At 39.4% G+C, this 25,308-nt stretch overlaps 3 protein-coding genes across 5 annotated transcripts in view; 1 reads left to right on the forward strand and 2 right to left on the reverse strand.

Annotated features, from left to right (window-relative positions):
• Positions 1-3,473, reverse strand: part of ddb1 (damage-specific DNA binding protein 1) — a 68,678-nt gene extending 65,205 nt beyond the window's left edge. The window contains exons 1-3 of the mRNA XM_079665978.1: positions 3,287-3,473; positions 1,456-1,604; positions 144-260 (exon numbers count right to left, since the gene is read on the reverse strand). Of these exons, the coding sequence (XP_079522104.1) occupies positions 144-260; positions 1,456-1,604; positions 3,287-3,347 (327 nt within the window). The 5' untranslated portion in view covers positions 3,348-3,473. The remainder of the gene's footprint in view (positions 1-143; positions 261-1,455; positions 1,605-3,286) is intronic.
• Positions 3,474-3,609: 136 nt separating this feature from the next.
• Positions 3,610-19,404, forward strand: LOC307029888 (cilia- and flagella-associated protein 70-like). 3 transcript variants are annotated; one of them, XM_079665980.1, is made up of 28 exons: positions 3,610-4,079; positions 4,310-4,397; positions 4,752-4,938; positions 5,739-5,862; positions 5,956-6,041; positions 7,011-7,091; positions 7,579-7,770; positions 8,043-8,225; positions 8,590-8,684; positions 10,291-10,381; positions 10,637-10,774; positions 10,891-11,046; positions 11,201-11,290; positions 11,468-11,559; positions 12,249-12,309; positions 12,429-12,611; positions 12,880-13,011; positions 13,206-13,334; positions 13,546-13,679; positions 14,058-14,173; positions 15,090-15,299; positions 15,598-15,743; positions 16,144-16,296; positions 16,581-16,742; positions 17,349-17,438; positions 17,744-17,845; positions 18,246-18,293; positions 18,673-19,404. In XM_079665980.1, the coding sequence occupies exons 2-28, from the start codon at positions 4,393-4,395 to the stop codon at positions 18,769-18,771; spliced, it is 3,285 nt and encodes a 1,094-aa protein (XP_079522106.1). In that variant the 5' UTR covers positions 3,610-4,079; positions 4,310-4,392; the 3' UTR covers positions 18,772-19,404. The 3 variants fall into 3 exon arrangements, with proteins under 3 accessions (XP_079522106.1, XP_079522105.1, XP_079522107.1); XM_079665979.1 differs by lacking the exon at positions 4,310-4,397 and having other exon boundaries at positions 5,767-5,862; XM_079665981.1 differs by lacking the exons at positions 4,310-4,397; positions 7,011-7,091 and having other exon boundaries at positions 5,767-5,862.
• On the reverse strand, positions 18,788-24,369 carry LOC307029892 (transmembrane protein 138-like). The gene is made up of 5 exons (XM_079665985.1): positions 24,290-24,369; positions 22,133-22,682; positions 21,766-21,937; positions 21,306-21,381; positions 18,788-19,551 (listed from the first exon to the last, which is right to left on the reverse strand). The coding sequence occupies exons 2-5, from the start codon at positions 22,147-22,149 to the stop codon at positions 19,439-19,441; spliced, it is 378 nt and encodes a 125-aa protein (XP_079522111.1). The 5' UTR covers positions 22,150-22,682; positions 24,290-24,369; the 3' UTR covers positions 18,788-19,438.
• Positions 24,370-25,308: the final 939 nt, after the last annotated feature.

A 25,308-nucleotide genomic window follows, 5' to 3' on the forward strand; every position in this document is an offset into this window, starting at 1 on the left:
GTTAATGGGAGAAGGTTCAAACCCATACAGTTATTCATATCAACAAAGCTAATGAAATGAATTAATCTCCTGAAAGTCAAGTTTATTGAGGAGACTTTACAATACTGTGAATTTCAAGAACAATGTTTGTGTTTCTGTCTCACCTGGACATTTCCATGGGCGCGAGTGATGATGTCAATGCTCTCCCCGTTCTGTTTGTATTCGAGGATGCAGGCGTTGTACTTGGATGTGAGAATGAACAGCAGGTCTTTGCTCTCACCCTGAAAAAATGAGAAAAAATATTCAAGTCATCAAAAAAACACGAGAGGCCTGCTTCCAATTTAATTCCACCAGCCAAATTACTTTGGACCGACTTGACCAGACTGTGAATCCACTCTTCAGTCCATAGCAACTGTCCAACTCAGAAAATGTTATTAAAAGTCAACATTTATAATAGTACTAATATTTGGGATGTCTGTTTTTGTTTTTCAAACGTGTTTAATTAAAGTTCCCATGTCATGGCCATTTCTACTGATCATAATTCCATTGTTGAGGTCTACTAGAATAGATTTATATTGTGCAATTTTCCAAACTCACATTGGTTTCTCATACAGCATCTCTGTATAGTATGTGTATTCACTCTCTGTCCTAAATGGCTTGTTGGAGCTCCTGCCCCCCCCCCTCCCTATGAGCCCAGTGGCCGTCTGCGAGACAGCGAGACACAGCCTGAAACCAGCCCGAACACACACACCCGCAGCCTGGCTGGGAGTTTGTGTGTGTGCTCACACACTGATTCACAGCCTCGCCGAGCTGCAACTGAGAAAAGATTGAGTGTGTGTGTGAGGAAGTCCACGGATTGGTCCATTTGGACCAATCCACAGACTTAACGTAACGGCTCCGAGGACGTAACGGCTCCGAGGACGTAACGTAACGGCTCCGTCCATTTGGGTATGGGCACGTCACTGTACCCAGGAAGAAAACAAAGAAATCTCCAACGAGGCGTTCTGGGGCAGCATAGACAGGTCTTTTCTGTGTTAGAGTTTTACTCGCTACAGGGTGTACTTTGAGGGTGTGTGACTTTGCAGATCGTATACATGCAGAAAAACCTTCATAACACGCAAGGGGACAGATAATAACCGGAAAAGCATGACCTTTAAGGTTTCCACATAACAGACATCTTTGAGGTACAACATAACTATATATTTGATAGGAAAATTCCTTGCAAAAAATAAAAACGTTTGATTTTACAACATGTTAAAGGTAAACCAGAGATACATTTAAGACTTTTTCCTTTGTTTAACGGGAAGAATATATGCATTCCTTCCCAAATAATAAGGTTTGTTAAATAATTAGCCAAGAAACTCGTCCATGGTGAAACAAAAGAAATACATGTAGTTCTTGAGTTATTCCAAGAGCCCACAACCTATTTACTTTTCATAAACTTGTACACATTACTACAAACCACACAACACTCACCTTTGGCCGGAAGAGTTCCATGACAGTAATCTTCCCATACATGCCCACCTCCTTGACGGGCCGCAGCCCCTCTGCTGTGACCACATAGATCTCCAACCGTGTGTTTTTAGCTATGAGCAGATTAAGGTCATCCGCAGAGGTGAAGTGACCTATAGGCAAAACAATATTTATAATAAGTGAATTACACGGTTGTTTTGGTAGGAGTCGTAGAGGAAAAGATGATAAGGAAAGGTCAGCACTTATTATGGATTTACCTGATTTTTAACATCATGTTTTTGGTTACAAAAACAAAAAGGTATTGCATACTATATCATTCTATCATACTATAATATTGTTAAGCAGACAAAAGCAAAGAATGTTAAAAACTGAGAAACTAAAACCAGGCTCATTGCACTCAGCAACAATAATCAGATAAGAATAAAACACTTAAAACCACAGTTATTACTAAAACAACTTGTACATTGATCAATAACATGGTAATTTGTAGTGATTTATTAAATGTATAGTAATTTGTCAAAACCCAAACATTTGTTTAAATATTCGAACTGACATGTATTTACCCCTTGAGATGAAATATCTCGTTTTCAAGGGGGTCCTAACAAAGTACAAACAGCAAGACAGTAACAAAATCTAACAAAACAAACAAAATCAAGTCACAACTAACAGCAAAGACTACTACAATAACAACACAAAACATAGAGATCACAAAGATTGAACAAAATCACTATGTGGCTACAGAGAGGCCATGAACTAAAACATTTGACAACCAATAAAATAAAAATAAGTACGGACATAGTGTTTTAAACGTGTGCAATCATCGACGGAATGTGCAATTCACCTCAAAATAAGATTTAAGACATCCGGCTTAGATGATTGACAGGCATATATTATTTCCTCAAGATCTTTTGACTGTGCAGATAATAACTAAAATAAAGAAATTATTTCAACATTGAATAAAGTAAAAGTTGCAAATAGTATCTGTATACTGTCCATCTCTGGAGATTTAGATGTACAGTATGATGCAGGCTTGCAGTGATGCATTTTTATACAGAGATATGGGAATACATTGAGAATGCACCTTGTAAGAAGCCCATTGCATTATAATTAGAGAAAATCTTGATAAAAGAAAAAAATAAAGAAAAAGTTCGTTAGACACTGGAGTTTAGAGAGGCATGCCATGTGTACATGTCCAAATCTAAAATGTATGCCACAACAAGCTCACATTTGTTAACGTAAATGGGACAAGGATTGCTTTAGCATGATATAATTCATAGGATTATTGTGAGGTGATTCAATTAATACTACAACCTCAAATGTGAGTTTCAGCACCAGTATCTTATCGTATATGTAATGGCCCATGTACGTTAGATCTAACGACGACGCCAGCTTTCTAATAACAGGATAAACTATTTGTCAGACGAGCAGGCAGCTAAACACCATCTGCCTGCATGTTTCTCGCACAGTTCAATAACTGTGCTTATGCATGATAATGTGGATCAGCAGAGGAAGACGCATTATGATCTGGGGAAACCAAACGCGACACAACAACAGCTAACGTCGGATCCAAACCAAGAACCAACGACATGTTGAACCGGGCCATGTGTGCGCTAGAACATACGTTATATAAACACATAAAGGAGTATGTGTCATGACTTGCATGCATAAAAGTATGCCTAGACAAGCAAGTAAACATTTGACTTAGCAAAACACCAGCTATCGGCTGCTACAGGCCCGTCTGGACCTCTGTATTTGCAGCGCGGGAGCTCAGCTAGCACGCAGGTGGCGAATGTTCATGCAGCCCTGAGAAAAACAACAACCCGCGGAGACTTACCTGTGACGCAGGCGTTCACCGCCGTAGGTTTCTGGGCTGTTACCACGTAGTTGTACGACATTTTTGACAACAACAAAAGACAAACACAAGAGAAGTGTTTTAATCTCAGAAAAATGGTAAAATCATTGATAATACACTTCCGGAAGTAGTTATCTGTGCCTACAAACGTAACGGCGGATAAGGAGCGCTCACTCTGAGCTGCAGCGCCTCCTCTGTGGAGGAGGCCTGCTGGGGACAATGGTTAAAACAAATCAGTTATTTAGATTAATACGTATGTTTATTGATCCAAAATAGTTAGAACTAGGTTATCAGGCATTACACATGAGTATAACAAATACACTGTGCATATATAGGATACATATCTACTCTACAAAAATAAATATCTGAAGAATACATTTGGTTTTATTGTTTTGTTTTGACAAAAGTGTTCCAAAAGAGTCCGTTTACCTAACGGAAATAAATGTATTGTAGGCCGAGTTGAAACGCACTGCAATATGTACAAATATTATACACATTTACCACTGTAAGTGAAACAGCGTGCTGGAGATTTTTCACCTTTATTTAAGAAGTATTTTCCAACGTCCGATATTTCAAGGCTCTACCTTAATGCACCACCATGTCTAGCACAGTCGCCAAGGAAACGGAATTCTGTGTATCCAAGGAAAAGATCAACCAAGGATAAGAACAGGAGCTAAAGTATCTATAACTAGTCTACACAATGGATACGACAGGACATACTGCAGAAACGGGCTATAAAAATATAAAAATAACTGTCATCCGTGGAAATAACCTGGTAAGCTCTTTCCAATTAACTAAATATATAAAAAAGTAAAGCACCTCAAACATGTTCGTTAACGTAAACTTACTCACGTCACGTTAGCTAACTTACAAACGGCTACAACGACAGAAATGTGCTTAGCCAACAGAGTTTATGAATGTGCATTTAACCTTTTATTTCAGCAACGGTTTACTAAACCCAAAAACTGAAAGTTAACCTCGTCTTACTGATTGTTATCACCTTAGGTTGGAAGCAAGGCGTGTAATGTTATATTGCTCAAATATTGAACAAGAGTTACCTTTATCTCTTGGTTCAGTTTGGCTCTAATATGAGGTAAGACTGTTATTGTAAATAAATATTGCATTACATTCACTAATGGAGGAATTTACTCACAAAATTCACTTGGTAAACATGGCAAATGCCACATTTTTAGAAACACTTAATTTTGATGTTAGACTCTGTTTCAAGTTATGAGAAGCAACATTTATCCATTGCATAGCATTTTTTTTTTTAAACAATCTGTATATAATCTTACATTAGGTTCAACACATTTAGTATTTGACCTGTTCTGGAAGATGTTACTCAATTAAATTACAGACTTTCCCCTTCCTTTAGAAGGCTGACATGAGCCATATCACCAGCGTATTTACAGTTATTAGTGTGACTTATCCTGTCTTCTCTTTTCAGCAAGGAAAAAAGACAGACGGCTTCCAGAGTTTTCTGCAGGTTCAGGTGGATGGAAATGTGCTGGGAGAGTCAGACAGGAAGCAGGTCGACCCGGTGGAGCAGCGTGTTGATTATGACTTTACCTGCAGCTTTCACTGTTCCAATAACACTCAGGCTCTCAGTGACCTCGCCCATAAACCCATCATATGTAAGTTGAGTTTAAAAGTGTTGTTCTGTCTCTTGATATCTGATACACTGAAATATCTCAACATCTGGTCGCACACCTTCGATTCTTTCAACTTTTGTTAACTCTTGTTGTTTTAATCTCCAGCGTCTTCTTAAAAGCCAAATTTAGCTTAGCTGATAATAGCAGATTTAGGCTGCTTTTACAAAGGTGATGAATTGTTATTTTACCACAGAAAAGGTCTCGTATTTCTGTCCTTAAACATGTGCAGCTGACATTTTGTAAAATAAAATGTTGATTATTTGTGATATATTTACAAAACTGAGGATTGTGACCTAGATTCAAATGCATTTTACTGCACAAACTGGTGATTTAATGCAGTTTAGTTTGTTAATATTTGTACCAACACTAAAGATGAAACTTACATAGCTCCCTTATGACCAACATGCAAAATAAACCAACTTCAAGTTAATCTTCTTGGGCTAATGTTTAAGTTACTGGCTAAACTGTTAAAGTTCATGTTCAACATCTGAAATCACCAGATTTGAGTTCTTCTGCATTTTTGGTGTCAGTTGATGGTGATATTCATGACAGCATTATTGGTCGTTTTGTCAACCATCCATTAATTATTCTGTGCAGATATCCTGCCTTGACATAGCATGCTCATTCCCAAGGAATCTCTGCCAAAAAATGGAGTAAAGGCTGACAAGCAGCTTAACTGAAAGATTAAACTGTCATTGCCATAACACGGGTGGTAGTGTGCTTACTGTTGAAGTAGCACAGAGATGTTCCTGAAGTTTCTACACCTGTACCATTTCTCACAGCTCTGTTTAATGGTGTTGTTATGGTCAGTGACAGTGAGAGAGGTTCTGCCCGAGGAGAAGAAAGCTGAGGCGAAAACAGCCATGCTGGGCCAAGCTGTGGTGGACCTGCTGCCACTGCTACAAGGTGCACAAAAAAGGAAACAGCAACTTACTTCATAGGGCGTTCTGTACAGTGCAACACTCACTGCTGGATCATGGTGTTCTCTTCTGTCTTCAGGTCAATGCAGCTTTTCGTCCACAGTTCCACTGAATCCAGTGTACAGCCCCTCAGCCAAAGCTTCTTCCCAGGACATTGGCTCAAAGGTCCATTGGTTAATCACTTTTTAATTATATCATTCATCTATTGTCAGACAGGGTCATTGCTTCTTTAACTATCAGAGATGTGACATTCTCTTAAGCACTTCATATAAGGGCACATTTTTTTTTCTTCTAGGTTCTGTCTTTAATTTTGTCGAACTTAATAAGAGTTAAGTATTTTAGCTAAAAGAAATGTTAACTATATATGTATTCAAGGCTAGATTTGCAACCAGACTAAATGAAAACTGCACAGGGGCCTCAGTTAGAGACTCAAACTTACAATGCGTACATTTTTTGGGGGGTATTAATTGTTACCACTAAGTACAATGGAAGTTAAAATATTAACCTTGCAGTATTACATCAATTGAGGCCTGTCAGGTCCATATTAATTATCAATCCTAAATGCAATGATTCTTTAATAAAGTTACCAAAATAGGGTACCAATGGCAAAAATGCATGTTGGTGACTACACATCAGCCATTATTTTGTCATTCGGCAATAAACTGGCTATTCTAATTGCCAGACATTTCCACAAATTACAAAATATTGCTCTTAATTGTCCTGCCATCAATCTGTAGACTTATTGTTATAGCATATCTACTGAGTTTCTATAGCCATTCCTCTAATACTGCTGATATTTAGATGAGTGTAAACAGACGATAACATTTAGTTATCTTTCCTATCATTACTTTCTCTTTTAAGTTTCCAGGAAAGTGTTGGGATCAGACATGCTGCCCTTTTTCTGCTTGTTCTCCCCTCTCTCTCTGCCTTGTTGTCAATCTCTAGGTGTACTAATAAAAGCAAAAGCCACAACAATTATCATTGTATGCATTTTCGTATTACGGTAAATGTTAATATATCGTGATAAACGATTTTACATTATCACCAAACTTTTGTTGAGTTAGTCTGGAGAATGAATGGATGAGTAGTTGTTTCTTCCAGATGTGTTAATCAGTGAATGTTCTACAATCACAGAGCAGCTTGAATGTGGAGGCAGCATGTAGGGCCAGACACAAGCAGGTGGCCAACCAAGTCATCCCAAAGTGGAGGAGTCAGGTAATCCCATCAACTCACTAGAGCTAGGACAGCTACAGGGTGAATATCTAATCAAGGGACATCTTTGATCTGTCATATTGAATAGCTCTCATAGCATTCCCATGCCGCATTGCCACAGTCTCTGATCACACTTGGTTTCAGTGGGCAGCAGTGCAGGTACTTCCACCATGTGGCCTATAAGGATGCACTTTATAAACATAATAACAAGTACCAATTGTTATACCTAAAAGAAAGCCTGCACAAGATGAAAACCACTTTGATTCAAGATGAAATGGTAATTTGACCACTTACTGTACTTACACAACAAAATGGCTGGGAATTTGATTTTCATGAAGTCTTCTGGGTATCAATGATGAACTGAAAAGTTGCCCTGCCAAATCCCTAATCTTAGTCCACAGTATGTCAGATCTTTAATTTGAAAAATGATATGACAATGTGATGAAACAATATATTAAAAAAATGTGCCTCATAATTTCACCTTCTTCAGCAACCGACCTTGGATGTGTGTGTCAGTGTGACGGATCCATTGCTGTCTGAGACTGAACTCTCAGGATCCAACCTGCTGAGGGTAACCATGGAGACAGCCTTCTCCATCCCTGAGCCGTGGACGTTGCAGTCTGGGCCCAACCCCCCTCCCTGCACATACACTGCTGCCATGGAGGTCCCGCTGACTGCACAGGTGTTACTCTTTGATCCTCATGTAACTTCTATAAGCTATGACCAGATCCAAAGACTTTTGTATAATATTCAGTCTGTAACTTTTAAGTGTAGCTGTCCTAGAAAAAAAAGGTAGGAATATCTTATCTATAAGAGTGTCATGGTGCACAATGGTACTAGCAGTGTTCGACCAAAATGAAACCCATGCTGCCCAGTTCAGACCAAGATCAAATCTGAACCTTTCCAGGTCGACACATTTTAATATAACGACTCTATGGTTTCTTTGACTCCCAGAGAGATCAGGCGCTGGTGTTCTGTGAGGGGCAGCTGAAGGCAGGGGGACAGAGGGAGGAAACGGGCCGACAGAAGAAGAGGCCCCATCTAGCGCTGCTGGTCCCGGGGAATCACTTCCTGCCTGCTGTCTTTTCCAAGGAAGAGCACTTCGAACAGGAGGACGGCCAGCTGACTGGCTTAGAGGTAACCACAAAGTCAGCCTGCATCTGTTGCCGATTGTGTTAGCTGCAATGCACATTGATTTATCAGAATGGCACATTAATGTAACTTTCAAAACATGGAAATGCATGAAAGTGAGGGATTTCATATTATTCATTTTTTAGATACAACCAGACTTTGAAGTAAAAGAGAATAATAAGGCATACAGGCTTGGCTAGTGACTACTGATATTAGAAGTGTATTAAGAATACTAAAATATAAAAAGTAAATTAGGCATAGGGTAGCATTTGTATTACTATAGATTGAAACATCTCAAATTAAATAATTGTGCATGGAAGCAGGCTCAGTTACAGGGTCAGTCATACTTCTGTTCTGAATGTTCCTACAGGACCGGGAGTTTCGTGATGAGTCTGAGTCCACTAAGAGCAGGGTGAGCTGGGACACTGAGATGTGCTGCTTCCTGGATGCAGGAGGAACTACCAGGTCAGCTAAACACACAACTCACTGCTCCATTCTGATCATAATGCTACCTGTTGGCAATAACCATAAAGAGATTATACTGGAGAAGACAAGTTAATTATTAGTTGGACCATCTATGCCAGTGGTTCTCAAAGTGGGGGGCGCGCCCCCCCTGGTGGGCGCAGAGGCATGCCAGGGGGGGCGCGAGAGACCAGGAGGAAAAATGGTTATAAAAAAATAAAATAAAAGATAAAAATAAAAAATAAAATAAAAATCATAATTTGAAAAATTATTGATTCGAAAATAATATGATGCAGTACAGTACTATTACGTCTGGGTCTCTGTTTCATTAAAGCTCGGCTCTGTGTGTGTGTGTGGAACGAGCCATTTTGTGTGCGCGCGCGAGAGAGAGAGCGCACCGGTACTGGAGATCGTTGTTGTTAGCTTCTGGTGCTAGCGAGCTACGCTAACGGATATAAGGAGTTTTTTCAACAACAAAGTGGAGGAGAGTCCTCTCCTGTCAGACTGAGAGCTAAAGGACTCTCTCAGTGTTATCTCAGTGGGTCTCAAATGTTTTGGTCACCATTAATGTAAATAATTATTTCCGAGGCACACGTTTATATGATCATTATAGTTATAAAAAAATAAGAGAATAAATGAAAAACAGGTATGAAATACTATATGACAGTAAAACAAGAATAAAGTTTAAAAGGGTGATTTGTAAAATATCCATCAAGAAAAAGTAAATCTGTTTACATTTCTGTTTCATATGGGTGTTGAGAGATGTATCCATAGATCTCTTCATTTCGCTCTCAAAGTGCACCAGATTGATGCTTTTAACTTCAATATTTAAAAATAAATCTTCCCGGGGAAGCTTGCCCCCGGACCCCCCTATGTGACGTCCACACATCACCTAAAAAAATAGCACTTTATCCCTGCTTACACCTATATGCCGTGAGCTGAATATCGGGCCTTCATTGTAACAGTCGCGGGTACGTTGTGTATTTGCGTGGGGATTGTTGCAGTAGAAAATTCCACTGTAGCGACCGGTACATTAATGGGAAACCCTAAATGTTTGAGCACCCTCTATGAAACGTCAAGCTACCCCACAGCACCCCCAAAATAAATCTCTGGCGCCGCCACTGAGCCTGATTATTCGTTTTGGGGGGGCCCGACTTTTTTTTTTTTCTCCAAAGGGGGGGCCTGACAGAAAAAGTTTGAGAACCACTGATCTATGCCAAGGGGAAAGGTATTCTGGAAGTCCTGGAAGTTGTCTGATCTGAAAATGAAAAACCTAAATCTCCAACAAAGCAACATACAATATACTTAACAGTTTAAAAAAAGTGAAATCAAATAGTGTAATAAACATAATGTTGCAAGTAAGTTGCAGATTAAGAAACATGTATACATATAAAATAGAATAAGGTGAAGCAGAGTTCAAATTAAACACTGTACTGTACATTTGAATAAATACTGTGAACTATAATGATGTATAAATGTGTTCTAAAAATACAATATGTGAGTAGTTGGACTTCAACAGTCTTATAGCCTTTTGGACGACCTGTCCCTGAAAATACAGAGAACGTTAGAGGTAGAAAAAGATCTGAAAAGTATGTGTATCGATGTTCAGGCTGCGGCAGAGGATCACTGAGAGCAGACTGTGGCCGCTGGAGATTACGAGGTCTTTGGCTCCCATGACAAAGGCATCAGAGAACAAGACGGTGAGATGGCTGTGATATCAAAGGTTCATTTCAGAAATGTCTCCTCTCTCTGTCTCTACTGTATTGATCATGTGTCAACTGTCCAGCCTGTGTGTGTGTGTGTGTGTGTGTGTGTGTGTGTGTGTGTGTGTGTGTGTGTGTGTGTGTGTGTGTGTGTGTGTGTGTGTGTGTGTGTGTGTGTGTGTGTGTGTGTGTGTGTGTGTGTGTGTGTGTGTGTGTGTGTGTGTGTGTGTGTGTGTGTGTGTGTTCATCTAGCTAGCAGAGGAGGCCCAAGAGATCCCCTTCCATGGAATTGCGTATGTGGACATGGGACGGCTGCTGTATCCTGGAGTAAGCCGCATCCGGGGAGCATACAGCATACTTCCCTTCTCCGAGGCTGAGTTGCTGAAAAAGGTCACTCAAATAGTCACAAAATACTTTAATTTATAAGTTGTAGTAAATAACCTTGGTACCATGGTGGAATGTACTATTGTTTCTCTATTAAAGTGAGTTTGTCATTGATCTTAAAGGCCAAGCGGAGTGTCAGTGTGTTAAAGGAGCAGGCCAAGGCTGCAGCCAATCAGCGACAAGCTCGTGCTGCCTCCGCTGCAGGCTCCCACAAGGCCAAAGCAGGCAGGAACTCTGATGGGAGGGGAGCAAAGGAATCCAAGGAGCCAGCCAAAAAGGTCAGCAAGGTTGTGATGGTCAGGAGAGATGACATTTGATATAAAACTTTAAATAAGATAATCATATAGGACTTGTAGAGTAAGAAAAGCCATTTTTTGTAACAGGATTTCAGCATTTAGTTAGCACCAATGTAGCCTGTTTTTATTATGTCAGCAACCTGGTAATCAGAGCAGGACGGCTGCAGCCGACGGCCTGGCTGACACTTTGGCTGAAACGGAACCCTACGTCAATATGGAGGGAAATGTAAGCTTCAACTAACAGCATCACAACTCTGTACTGTATTATACAGAAAGCACCATTTTTTTCAAATTGTCGTTGTTGTTTTAGATCCAGTTAGAGCAGCAGCAATACAAACTCCTACCATGAATGCTTAATACTGTAATATACTGCATCTTTATCCAGTTGCATTTTTTGTGACAGATGTATTTGGAGGCCAGAACCTATATTATTATTGATATAGCCTTGGAGAAACCGCTGGTACCCAAAACATCTTCGGAGGAGCTCTCTAGAAGGTAAGGTCTTAAATAATAGGGAGAGTGTGGCTCGGTGGGTAAGTGCGCTCATCTTCAGATCAGAGAAGCACCGGTTTAATTTCACCTTGATACCCACTGTATCCCAGCATCTGAGCGTTTCCTTGGGCAAGACACTTGACCACCAAAATTGCTCCTGATGGGATTGCCCACAGTATTGAGTCAGTCACTTTGAGTAAAAGCGTCCAACAAGTAACATGTAATGTAAGAATAAGGGTCCTCTGGTTACTGAGACATTTATTTGACATGTAAACGTGCCTCCTACTCGTTTAAAGGCAACATCTAATATGACAGAATTCCATCCGATGGCACTCTGTGGTCTATTACATTTGGCTGTTGCCCCTTGGGACAATCTTGCACAAATGTACATTCTCATAATATTGAAGTGATTGTTATTTACATATTGATTGTTGTGTTTTTATTTAGCTCTTAATGTGTCCACATGTAAGAATGTGTCTTTGACTGTGTATATATATATATACATATTTGCACTCATATTTTTTTACATTTTTATACACATTTGTTTTTATATTCGGGATTGTGGGAAACGGTATTTTGATCTCTCTGTCTGTACAGTGTACACACAAACTGGAAGATTGTCAATAAAGTTGACTTTGACTTTTGACTTTATGTTGAACACGAATTATGAGATGTGTCTCTATTTCCTGCAGGGTGAAAGCATTGATTCCACCCAGATCTCCACTTGCACCGGGCCATAGCAGAGCAGAGAGAGTAAAACATTTATTGGGTTTACAGCTTGTATACATGCACACACAGACACAAGTAAAAACACACAGAAGTGGAGATCAGTGTTCTTGCTGAACTCTCTTCCTGATTGTGTGCTCTTTCAGGCAGTGCTGGACTTTCACAGGCAGGTAGGCAGCGTGGTGACCCATGTTTCTGACCAGCATGAGGAATTGTTCGGATCGAGATGCAAGGCGCCTGAAGGCAGCAGCCGGGAGCAGATGATGGTTCAGCTGATGGGGTCGCTCAATGTCTCTGGGAGATACTTCGCTTTCAAGGAACAGTTGAAGGTCAACTGCACACATCCCTGGTGGAGGAATCCAACTCAGGAAAATTGATTTCTGGATCCGTAGCCCCTTAGGTTTTGACACTTGTGGTGTGTGTGTGTGTGTGTGTGTGTGTGTGTGTGTGTGTGTGTGTGTGTGTGTGTGTGTGTGTGTGTGTGTGTGTGTGTGTGTGTGTGTGTGTGTGTGTGTGTGTGTGTGTGTGTGTGTGTGTGTGTGTGTGTGTGTGTGTGTGTGTGTGTGTGTGTGTGTGTGTGTGTGTGTGTGTGTGTAGCATGCAGTGGTGAGGATTGTACGAGACAAAATGCAGAGGACAGAACCATTCACTGACCCTCAGGAGCTGAAGGCTTTTGTCAGCAAGCTCTATGTGTACCTGGTGGATGAGATGCACACAGCTATCAACAAGGTAGCACACACACACACACACACACACACACACACACACACACACACACACACACACACAAACACACACACACACACACACACACACACACACACACACACACACACACACATACATATAGTATATAAATACTATAGTATATGTGTTTATGAACTGTACATTATATATTTATTTTCTCTTCTCCGTCTCTCCAGATTTATTCAGATGACATCAATGATGACTCCCCGGATGAGATGCAGTTGAGTTCTTCTCAGCTCAGACATTTTTCCAGAGAGGCTCAGCTAACTGGGGATTATCAGCAGGCTGTTCAGTACTACCAAGAGGTACCAGAGCATACTCATGATACTTAAGCACTTAAATTACAGTCAATTAGGAAAAGAACTTCCTTAAAACCTTTTTTTTAAAAACTGTATACTATACTCATGACAAGATGTATAAAAACGAAACAGAGCAGGGTTGACAGCATAGACTGTATATATAAAGGCATAAAGGTATACAATCAAAATGCATGTATTCACTCTTATTTTCCTCTAGCTGGTGGTGAGGCATCCCAGTGAGCCATCCCACACATTTGAGTGGGGAAGCCTCTACATGAGGACTGGAGACTACATGAAGGCTAGAGAGTGTTACCATGACGCTGTTGCCATCCAGCAGGCGCACCAACCAAGGTGAGAAACCCTCAACATAAAATATCTGTAGAAAAAGTGAATTATTATTTACAAGAGAAGGTGAACAAATGATTTCTGCTTTATAAGAATGAACAATTACATATTAAGAGGAGTCATGAGCTCAATACTAAAATCTTAAGTGTATTATTTTTATCATAATTATTTTTCAATTATTGGGAATAAAATCGTCATGTGTCGATTTCAAATCTGTACACCACTCCCACTTCACCGTCCTCCACCATGCAGCTACTGTTTATAACTGGATATGTGACATATTTGCTTACGTCGTCTACTGAAGGTGACTCAATGGTTATGTTTGAACAGTGTGATGTGGATAAAAAAGGTATTAACGCTGAAAGCCTGTGTGTGTTTCCCCAGCCTGATGATGTGTGGGGTCTTGGCAGCATTGTCTGAACATCACGAGGAGGCTCAGATCTTCCTGGAGAGAGCTGCCAGCTTAGACCCACACAGTGTGGTGGCATGGACGCTGCTGGGTGAGATTATAGTCTGTTTCCCTACTCACTGCTGTTTACCCTAATGTGTTTAATGCTCTTAATGTCTTTCATTTTTGTAAAGCACTTTGAATTGCCTTGTGTTGAAAAGTGCTATATAAATTTGCCTGTGAACACAAACCGTACACCAGGGGTTCCCAAAGTGGGGGTCTTGAGATGATTTTTTTTTTTTATTATTATGAATAATAATGTTTGCATAGACATTTTTTTCTTAGACAATCCACTAGCGCAGTGTTTCTCAAACTTTTTCTGAAATGTATTCACTAGCACACCCCCCCCCCCGTCGACAGGGGGTCGCCAGTCTCTGGCACTGTTATTTTTGGGGGTCGCGGGCTGAAAAGTTTGGGAACCCCTGCCGTACACAATATCACTTCTTACACATTTTATAAGGTCTATGCTACACAAAGTATCTTGTTAAACCTTTGTTATCAGCATGTCAGTTTTGTATATTCCCAGTTTGATGGATTCTCTTTAAATTATATTATGTATGAATATTATTCCCCCCCCATTCTTAATCTCAAAACAGCAATGAGTACAAACGCTGCACTTCCTTAGGAGTTTAAAAACCGATGGCAAAAAAAAATATCTGAGGAAATCATCTTTTTTCAAATGTATTGGTCTGTTTCAGTGCAGTAGTGTTGGTGAAAATAAAACAGAGTTTCAGAGGATTTTTGGAAAGCTAAAAGAAAAAATAAGAATAATAAGACTCCACAACATATCAAAAAGGCCTATGGATGAAATTTAGAGAATTATCAACAATTAATAACTTTGGTTGAAAAACATTCATATCCTCTGACCCTAAATGACCCTAAATGACCCTAAATGACCCGGCTATGAGTGTTTAAGGTCTCTGGGAATTGTACAGCCCCATTTCATGTTTACTGGGAATATCTTCCAGGGTTGATTCATGAGAGCCAGAACGAATCCATCCTGGCAGAGAGGGCTTTTGTGGAAGCCAGAAAGCAGCTGAGGGCAAGAGAAGCAAAGGAGCAAACACAGAGTGAGGAGGAGGAACAAGACAAGGAGGAGAAAAACGAGAAGGAAAACGACCAGCGAGAGGAGGAGGACGTGGCCCCGTCTGTGTGTCCGGCTCCTGCTGTTAAGAAAGGTCAGAGGCAACAGAAGAGTGTAATGTCATTTTCTTGCCTCACATGAGTAAATGCTATTCTTGGAGAGAAAAGCAGAAATGCTAGATGGGACTCTGGTGTTATTTCTGTGCCAGCTGACTAAGAAAAGAAAATGTTAACATGATAAGATAGTACAATATAAGTAAAACACACACTCTGTTGGCCACATTCACTTAGAAATAGGACTCGTCTCATCTTTTGTAACTTTGATACGCTCATTCAGCCTTAAGATAATGGTAGCTAATGTTACCTGACAATGTTACCCTCATTTCCTTTCAGACCCCGAGGCTGGAGAGCAGGACCCAGAGGGGCAGGGAGAGCCTCCAGTACAGAGTGTCAGCTCCAGATCAGTTTCAGCGAAACTCTCCTCCTCCTCCATTTACACAGAGACAGTTCAGTTCCTGCTGCAGCACTCTGCCCTGCAGGTACAAATACTGAGCAGCTGGTGGTTTAAACAGTAACAACAACAACAACAACAACAACAACAACAACAGTGTGCAGTACTGCTGTAAAGAAATTGTGTGTCCCCAAGTTAAGTTGTGTTATGCTGAAAAAGGGATTTATGACCACAATTGGTGCTCTAATATCTGGAAAATCAGAGTTACCTGTTGAAAGCTGTTTGAAAGACTTTGGGAAGTCAAAACTAATTATGAGAATAAGACAATATAACAATGATAATCTGCAAGTTTTTTCTTAGACTACACATTTCTGTCGTCTTTCATTGGCTTGCTCAAATGAACGATGGCTACAATTGTCAGCAGTAAAGTTTTAAAGAAAACAAAAAGTTATAGTCGCTTATAGTTGTCACTGTGTTCCTGCGGTCAGATGGCGGGGCAGGCTCTGTCCCTGCAGCTGCTGTGCTCACACGGGGGTCGCAGCGGCTCCTATCTTCTCCATCTGGCCCGGCTGCAGATGCTCAGAGGAGACTACTGCATTGCTGCAGCCAGCCTGCAGGAGGTGCTGATCCACAGAGAGCAGGTACTGAACTCTTCTACTATTTACTGCAACACCACGCGGATAATGTGACATGTACCGGATGGTTTACTGCCTCTGTACTGTTCTGTTAAGTTTGGAATTATACACTTCCTCAAACATGTCCTTTTTGTTTGTAGTTCGAAAAAAAATATTGTAATATGATATAATGTGTTTACTGCACAGTGGTGGAAAGTAACAGAGAACCTCTACTCAACTATTGTACTTAGGTGCTATTTTGACATACTTGCACTTTTTTCCATTTTATGATACATATACATGGTGAACAGGATGTGGATGCGTGGGCGCTGAATGGTCACTGTCTCCATCTGCGGGGAGAGGTCAGTGACGCCCAGGAGAGCTATGAGCAGAGCCTTAACTTCCTGCAGCAGCCTACAGACTCCCACCTGGTCCTCCTCCAGCTGGGCTCCATCTACCTCCAACAGAGGAAGGTCAGATATTAAAGACAGGCTTCTGGAGGAAGATTTGTCTATACTGTATATATGTGTGTGAACAGATAAATAATCATATGTGTGTGAACAGATAAATAATCATATGTGTTTGAACAGATACATAATCTCTGTGTTAATGTGTACTCTGTTAATGTAAAGAAAATACAAAAACAGATTTATAACATAAAAATGATCTGCAAATATGGAAACAAATTCCACAAATAAATTCTTTGGATCTGCTCTCTGATCAGTCCAGCAGTTTACTCTGTTCATGAATCAGCCTGGTTTTTAAAGAAAATACCACAAACTTCACCAGGAACAATTAGGAACTCCGAAATCTGTAATGAGGATTTAAAGAGATAGCTAAATTGGTGAGAAAGCCATGAAACAATTGGCTTTTTGTGTACAAGTTATGATAGGGCTGATGTTCTATTGCTATACCTAAATGTGATTAACTATGTGTAATAACATAATTGCGCTGTAGATACCAGGCAGACAAAACAATTATTATCATTACGTTTAAGTTAATGCACATTATTGTAAAATATCTTGTATGAAACAACAGTGTAAATACATTTTTTTTTTTTTTGTGTTTTCTATGTTTAGTTTGAGCAAGCCAAAGTGGTCTATCTGCAGGCCTGCGAGCAGTCTCCGTCCTGCCTGACCTGGCTGAACCTGGGCATCGCCTGTTACCGGGTAAAACTCTACCTCCAGACCAATGACAAGAAACCTGAAAGTATATTAAATGCACATTTAATTCAGTTTTTTAAAAGTTAAAAAAGGCAGTCAATTTTACTTGTTGTATCTTGTGACTTTACAATGTTAAAGGCTGTTAACGTCAGCAATACTTCTCACAGAGGGGTTTAAGTTCTGTCCTAATTCTACTGTGAAGACCTGATGTTATTCCACTGGACTATATAGTTAGTTCATGTTAACAAGAATGCTCTGGGTGTTTTTTTACTTTGTGAGGAAGTGAGTCTTAGTTGTGTTTGTGTGTGCAGCTGGAGGAGCTGTGTGTAGCTGAGGAAGCATTGACCGAGGCTAACCATCTGAACACTCAGAACGCAGAAGTGTGGGCTTACCTGTCTCTGATCTGCCTCAAGGTGAGTGATGGGGACACTCACTGGCCCCTTACCATTTCAAGCTCTGCCTCCCTTTATGTCTACATTCCTACATACAATGGTATGAAACCAAGACATATAGCCTCAACTCAAACAAATGGGGGGCACACCTTTTGAATCCTTTCTCCTTAGCATGATGCTTTGCTCACAAATCATCACACATGACATTATCATATTGTTCAGTGAGGCTGGATTTCATTTGAGAAGGGGTTCAACTTAAGGTCCAACAAAGGATACATCTACTGTGTGTGACCTATTTCCCTTCAGGCTGTGACGGGGGACACAGTTCAGCACACACTCACATTTTAATACCTGCAACTGCATTTTTCAAGGCAGGCTGCAGGGACCTGAACTAACCATGGAATGAACTTTATATTTTCAGTCTGGCAGACAAGAGGAGGCAGAGCAGTTTTATAAGTATGCAACACGGGTGAGTGTGTTTTTATTTTTTAATTCAGAAGTAGGGCTAGGACTGTTTTGATTTTATTGGTAGTTATCAATATTGCTTCAAAATATATATTCAAATTAAAACTAGCACAATAAAACTCAGCACACAAAAAGCTTTTAGATTTCTCCCTGGGTCAGGAAAATATGTCCTTCCTGCACCATTTGATTTTCTTTTTTAACTCAAGGAAAATATTTTTAAATAGATTAGTTACTTTTGTTAAGTTATTACACAAACAAACCTAGGCCATTGTCACCATGGTTTTTTATTTCCCAAAAATATCCATCACATGTTTTATGAAAGTCATATCTCTTTTTAATTCACAAAAAGTAACAAAAACCGTTTCTCATGACTTGGTTTGCAGTTCCACCTGCAGAAGGAGTCGCTCCTCAAAGAGCTCAGTGAGCTGAAGGATCAGCTCCGCTTCTCTCATCTGCAGTCATGCTTCAGAACAAGCTCATAAATCACATGACCAAGTGCATTTTAGAAAACATTTTTATTGTATTTTAAGTATTTTACACGTCCTTTGAAGATGAAACGCAGCCAGCTCAGATGCACATGATAGTCAAAGATGTTACAGAGAGTGCAGAGATTAGTATCCGGCCATAATAAAGTTCAACCAAGTCCAATACCCACATTAAAAATAAACTCAAGCAACACAGAAGTCTGAAAGGTATATAAAACAACTTCAATTTGGTCAATATATTCTGTTAAAAAAGAAAGTACATATTAACATAAAACAAGAACAAGGGCATCTGGTGACTGCTATCAAGAAATTATCTTTTAATCATCATCTCACTTTTTCCATAGCATTTCTACAAACTGAACAGCAAAGAAAGCCTGATAAGACGCTGTTTTTATTGTTGTTCGGAAATGTCTTACCAGATTTTGGCACAATCCTTCCTGCACTGGAAGAAGATGTAAAGTGGAATATATATTTTGATGACAATTTCTGTAGAATTGACTTAAAAAGCATCTGTTCAAAAAAGGAATTTAAGTCGGAATGTATTTGTTATTTAAACTTTGGAAATGTAATATTGTGTTTTGATTGTAAATGGATTTCAGATGCTTTTAAAACAAACTGTATTTTATTGAAGCATCTTTACGTCTAATATTTGTTTACGGTGAGATCACTGTCTAACCCGAGAGAACAGTTCTCGCAGCCACGGTGAATCCTCATAGAGGCGAGGGTCGCCCAGATACTCAGTGGTCCTCTTGTAGAAGTAGTAATACAACACTGAAGCTGTGAAAGAACAAACATGTGAGGAGAAATGATCGTTCAAAAACACCAAAACAAAAATACACTCAATTTCATGGAGCTCTGAATCAGACTGTCAAAAATCCGGAGCAGTGAAATGGCTGAGAGGATTAAAATAATTGTTGATAAACAGCAATGACTTAGGGATTAGTTAATTACAGGTGCTGACATGTCTGCCTTCAGAAATATTTAATTCCTGAAGGCATTACTAATCCAATGCTCAACTAAGCAGCTAAACACATCCAAAACAGTAAATAAAAAACAAATAAAGTACAGTTGAATTTCCAATACGCCAGTATAGTTGTTCTATTTCAATATTCAGTCTAATGTTTTGTAAATGGTAAATGGACTGTACTTATATAGCGCTTTATCCAGTCTTTAAGACCCCTCAAAGCGCTTTACATACTGCATGTCGTTCACCCATTCACACCCATTCATACAGAGCAGTGTATGTTACTCTAGGAACTAACATGCATACACATTCACACACCGCTGGCCATGCCATCGGGAGCAACTCAGGGTTAAGTGTCTTGCCCAAGGATACATCGACATGTTGACTGCATGGGCTGGGATCGAACCCACAACCTTCTGGTTGAAAGACGACCACACTCCCTCACAGCCACAGTCGCCCTGTCTTTTTAACTCAATTACAACAAATCATACATTAATTACATTACTGTAAACTCTTGTCTTATAACAAACGCTGCATCAACTTTAAATATTGTCATGAGAATCAACTTGCAAAAACATGAGAATCACTTCAGTTATTGTTTCAAACAAATCTGCATCAACATCATTATTATAACTTAACATCCAAATTAAAACCCAACTGCATAAAAACGTTGAGTTGTGTAAATAAATATTTCAATGGTGCTTTTGAGTTTGCATAATTGATCAGCCATTCCCAAGTGTGTGTGGCTCCTGTTGTAGACTTTGAACAATGATTAAAGGCACTTAAAACCTCAAATGTGATTGTAGACGCAGAGGAATGTGAAAATCCCACCAGCATTTACAACTCAGCAGCAGAGTTTACAGTGTCTGAAGGAAAGCTCATGATGAGAGACTTTGGGACCTTTGTGATTCAGCAGTGATGCACAAACTGGGTGGGTCTCAGACAAAACAGAGACAAAGGAACATGGATACAGTCTTTTCTAATACTTATTAACAATACCTAGAAAAGAAATCCAATTATCCACTTATGAGCTTATAATCTTAGATCTCTGCCTGGAGCACGTTGGGAGATTTCTTTATAGAGCATATAAACTAAGTAATAATGTGACTTAATGTTACTTGTGAGTAGTGAGGGGAAGGATGGTTTGGTGTACTTAATACTTCAAATTATGTTTTATCTAAAAGCATTCACTGTAAATAATTGTGCTCTGACAGTGAAATTCAGCTCCTTCTTATATCCAGCTGGGAGAAAAGCCCAGAGGCTCTACTCTGACAAGCAATTATTCACTCACTAATCTCTTCTTACTTCTGAAAACCAGCATGTCTCAAATCTGAAAACTGTATTTATTTTTATAGTACTGCCTTGATAGCTTCCTTTGTTTTATTTAAATTGAGAAAATACAACTAAATGTCAATCTAAAGAAATACGAGGTGATAGACAGTGGCTCCTTTCTTCTAAAAGAAGCAGATTCTTGACATCCTTAACAAAGCTCTAAGGACAGTATTAAGCGTTCAAAATAAATGCATCTGTTTGGCGTTATAGATAACAAATGAAAATGTAATCTTACCAGCTCTTTGGACCAAAAACAGCACCTGAAGGCCGTCTGTCCAAACAAATCTGTTGGTATTCATCCAACGCAGGTTCTGGAAAGAATATACAGAAATATTTAATGGTTATTTTTGGTCTGAACTTTTAATAACATGTTTCTTTTTAAAAGGAGGCAAAACAGTGTTTATTTGGATGAACTCATTAAAAAAAGGGCTGGTCTTCCCCAAGAAGAGATGGAAAATAATTATCTTTCTCATGTAGTTATTCCATTATTTATAGTTTAATTCGTTTATGAAGTATGCAGGTTTTGCCCCCTTAAGAAGTTTCTCAATATAATTTCAGCATTTTTATGAGTTGGACATAAATACATCAATTAAAAAAATGCAGAGACTATTTGGTTCATACAGTAATGAAAAAACGAACATTCATGATACATTTCATATAATATCTCTGCCTATTTGTGCAAGTAGAGCACGTACCATGAGCCAGGAGTGGAGTATGATACTGAAGGTCAGATAGAGAGCAGAGAGCATTAGCACAGCTCTAAAGCGCTCCAGTAATACAGCCACCAGGCCGACCTGGAACACGTAGGTGTTAAACAGCATCAGCAGAATGATGATCAGGTTGAACAGGATTGATATGTCCTGGATTCTGTCGAGAGAAAAAGCATGCAAGGAAAGAGGAGAAAATGAGGGACAGGATCAGAAAGATTTCCAAGTTTACTGTCATATTATAGTGCTGTTTTTAAAATCATTTCCATATGACTCAGTGAAAGAACCAAAGCGTAGTATTTCTAGATTCCCCCCTGGGATATGGTTTGAAAAATAGGATGTCATTCTGGCTTACATGAAGAGTACGAGCATGGTGGCGGGTTCAGTTCTCAGCAGCTCGCTGGAGGAGTTGACGAAGAGGTCGAAGGAGAGCAGACTGAGCTGGATCAGCAACACCAGAGAGTAGTTTCTGGTTTTGAGCGCTTCCGGCCCGAAGGCTGTGCGCCCGGGGGGACTGTGGTGGTTCCACGATGGATCCAAGGCTGCACTGCACTCACACACTCGCTACATAGAAACATCAATCCACTTTTCGAGGCCTTCAAATAACTCCACTCTGAAGTTTCAATGATACACTATCAAGGCTCCATTTTCTGATGTTAAAATAAGTCCTGTTTACTCTGGGGAAACCTTTTAAAAAAGGAAAAAGGGACGCATTTTGGGATGAGCCCATGGGAGATCACAGGTGTCAACATGTCATACAGTAGGTGTTGAGTTTTACTGCCTGAACATTAACGGATGTAGTAGCGCATTTCAATCCAGGGGGTGATAAAAGCATCCAGGTTTCCTTTCACCCTCATATCACATGTATAGTGACCATCAGGAACCAAATAAATCCATCAGACATTCTGAGGAAAGAAACATGAGAGACATGTTAGTAGTCTGAACAACTCACTGTACATTGCAACTCTCTTTTGGTTGTAAATGTATGTGCACTCAGAGGAGAGACATGTTCTATAACTTAACCAAACACAGAACATAGATTGTAAAATGAATCCATGTAGCTGCCGAGTGTTGATCCTTAAAGATCTGAGAAGTATCCCATAATGGTCCTCCTGTGAAATGATTAAGAAGAACTGGAGGAAATAAACCCTCACATGGTAAGTCACTTGGTAAGGGAGTGGCCCTGTGCATCAGTGACTGTAGCATGAGTAACCTGGGCTGCTCTAAGACATGGGCGGACATGTTGGAAGAATACATTCACACAGTGTCATTCCAAGCAGACTACATTACCGATCAAGGAGAAACTGTGCCTGCCAAATGATTAGGACTGGCCTGCTTGATACTTTTAGTCAAAATACATACATCTATACATCTATACAAAATACATCTTCTAACCTCTAGTGGCATCTTGCATGTTGATAGAGTATGGGTTCATACTCTGAGATTCCTGCCTCTCTCTTTTAAGTTTTGTTGGAACTACTTTTCTACTAAAATATATAAAAATAAACTTCATTCACACTTGTTGTTTTGACTCGTTTGATATCTTAAAATCCGAACAAAGAAAACCCAAACTATTTGCACAGCTGCCAAAAGAGGAAAGCCACTGATTTTTATAGAATTTGGTTGAACCAAACCTTTAAGCACAGTAAGAATATACTGTATAAATGAATATAACTTTTTGCAGTTATCCATATACAGCTGGTGGTACTGAAACCTCCAGATCCAACACAAGTTAAATTAAATTAAATTAAAGCTAACCCTACACCAGGACATGTATAACAGTTTACCGTCGAGTAGAAAGGCATCTTCTCTCTCAAAGGAGCATTTTTTCTGGTGATATGTAATAACATCCCAAAGTTACAGAAAATGATCAAACAAATCCTGAGGTCTTCCTTTCACAACTTTTGTCGAAATCAGGTTCATCATTGCCTTGGATCCACTTGTGAGCAGGATCACTATCCAACATGGCCTCTTCACTCCGCCTGTCACTAGGTGGATCCTATTATGTATCCCGTATTTATCTATTTATAACTTGGTAGGTGTGACAAAGGTCAAGAACCCTTTTGAACAGTGTATGGCCTACCAGAAGACTGTTTATTCTTTAAAGACTGATTGTTGGTTAGCATAACGTCTAGCTCCTTGGCAAAGAAACTGGAGAACCAGTGATGTTAGCCAAAAGAAAGTATTACTAAACAAACATTTCAAGGTGAAGAATCTCCTTTAAGGTGTTCCAGTAAAGAAGAAACATTTCTTCTCCCTTTTCTTATAAAATGCCCTTCAAAACATTTCAGAAAGTTAGCTTTCCTTTGAAAATAACACTGGTTTAAAAAAGCCTTGTTGTTCTCCTGTCCCTTCATCTTCTAGCTCTTAGTACCATGTAATCTTCTTAGGAAATTCTTTAACAGCTTGTTTCTTTACACAGACGAGATAAATCCTCTATAATACACTGTTTTAAATGATCTATTACTACTAATCAAATGGCTGCCAAAATGACAAAGCGTGAGTAGCCTACCTGTAAATGAAGATTGATATCAGAGGCTGGAGTAGTATCTTTCCAAGCAACTCAAGTGTGCAGGATAGATTGAAAGCTTATGTCCTTCTTAGTAACAGGGTTTATCCCCCCACCTCTCTAATAGACAGGCACAAGGTTTGTGGATGACATCTGAATTTCTCACTTTCGTATATGTATTGAATTATTTTGTTTATTAATTTTTTTTCAATATGCCAACCGAAATAGTATGAGGATTTTTCCCTTTTCTAACAACAATAAAAAAAATGAATTTGAATGCCAAAAATAAAGATGTAGTCAGTCTGTCAGTGTAACATGGCGTAGTTGAAGATAAAAGTTTCCTGAGATTCTTCAAAGGCTTCTTCAGTCACATTTCTAGATTACGGTAATGCTTCTAGGAAGGTTATCTGGAGGCGAGCCAAAAATAAACCACTGTCATCTAGTGGTGAATGTGAATTACTACAAACACACACAACAATCTACTGCATCTACCTGGGCAGAAAAGTGGTCTAGTTTCTATTTTTACAGTGAATTTACTCTTTATTTATGTAGGCCAATATCAAACATCACACATTTGGACTTTTTTTAAATGTACTTTCTTTAATGTAAATGTAGTGTCAGTTGTTTTAGGTAATTACATGTAGCCTACATTCTAATAGTTTTTATGATACAAAATGAAGGAGCTCCTCTGAAAACCTTATGTCTTACTACATGACACTCCATAATATGTGCCACCAGAGCCATGTGAAGACGTAGGGAAAGTAGTGGAGGACAATGTTAAAAGCTTTTTTTATCCAAATAATGAACTTCATACAAACCGTATGCCTACTTCATCAACATATTTACAAGATGAAGCAGATATTATTTATTTTCTTCCTTTATCCTTTCAAAAATAACCGAGCTCTCTAGGGGTTGAAAAAGATGTGCAATTGCTGTAATGCTGATACTGTAGTAGGCTATTGATAATTGGTAGAAAAACCCTTCGTCAGTATTGTAGTTTGATCATTATTAAAATACATATA

The sequence above is a fragment of the Notothenia rossii genome, assembly GCF_949606895.1.
Source record: "Notothenia rossii genome assembly, chromosome: 2".
In the NCBI taxonomy this organism is placed as follows: domain Eukaryota; kingdom Metazoa; phylum Chordata; class Actinopteri; order Perciformes; family Nototheniidae; genus Notothenia; species Notothenia rossii.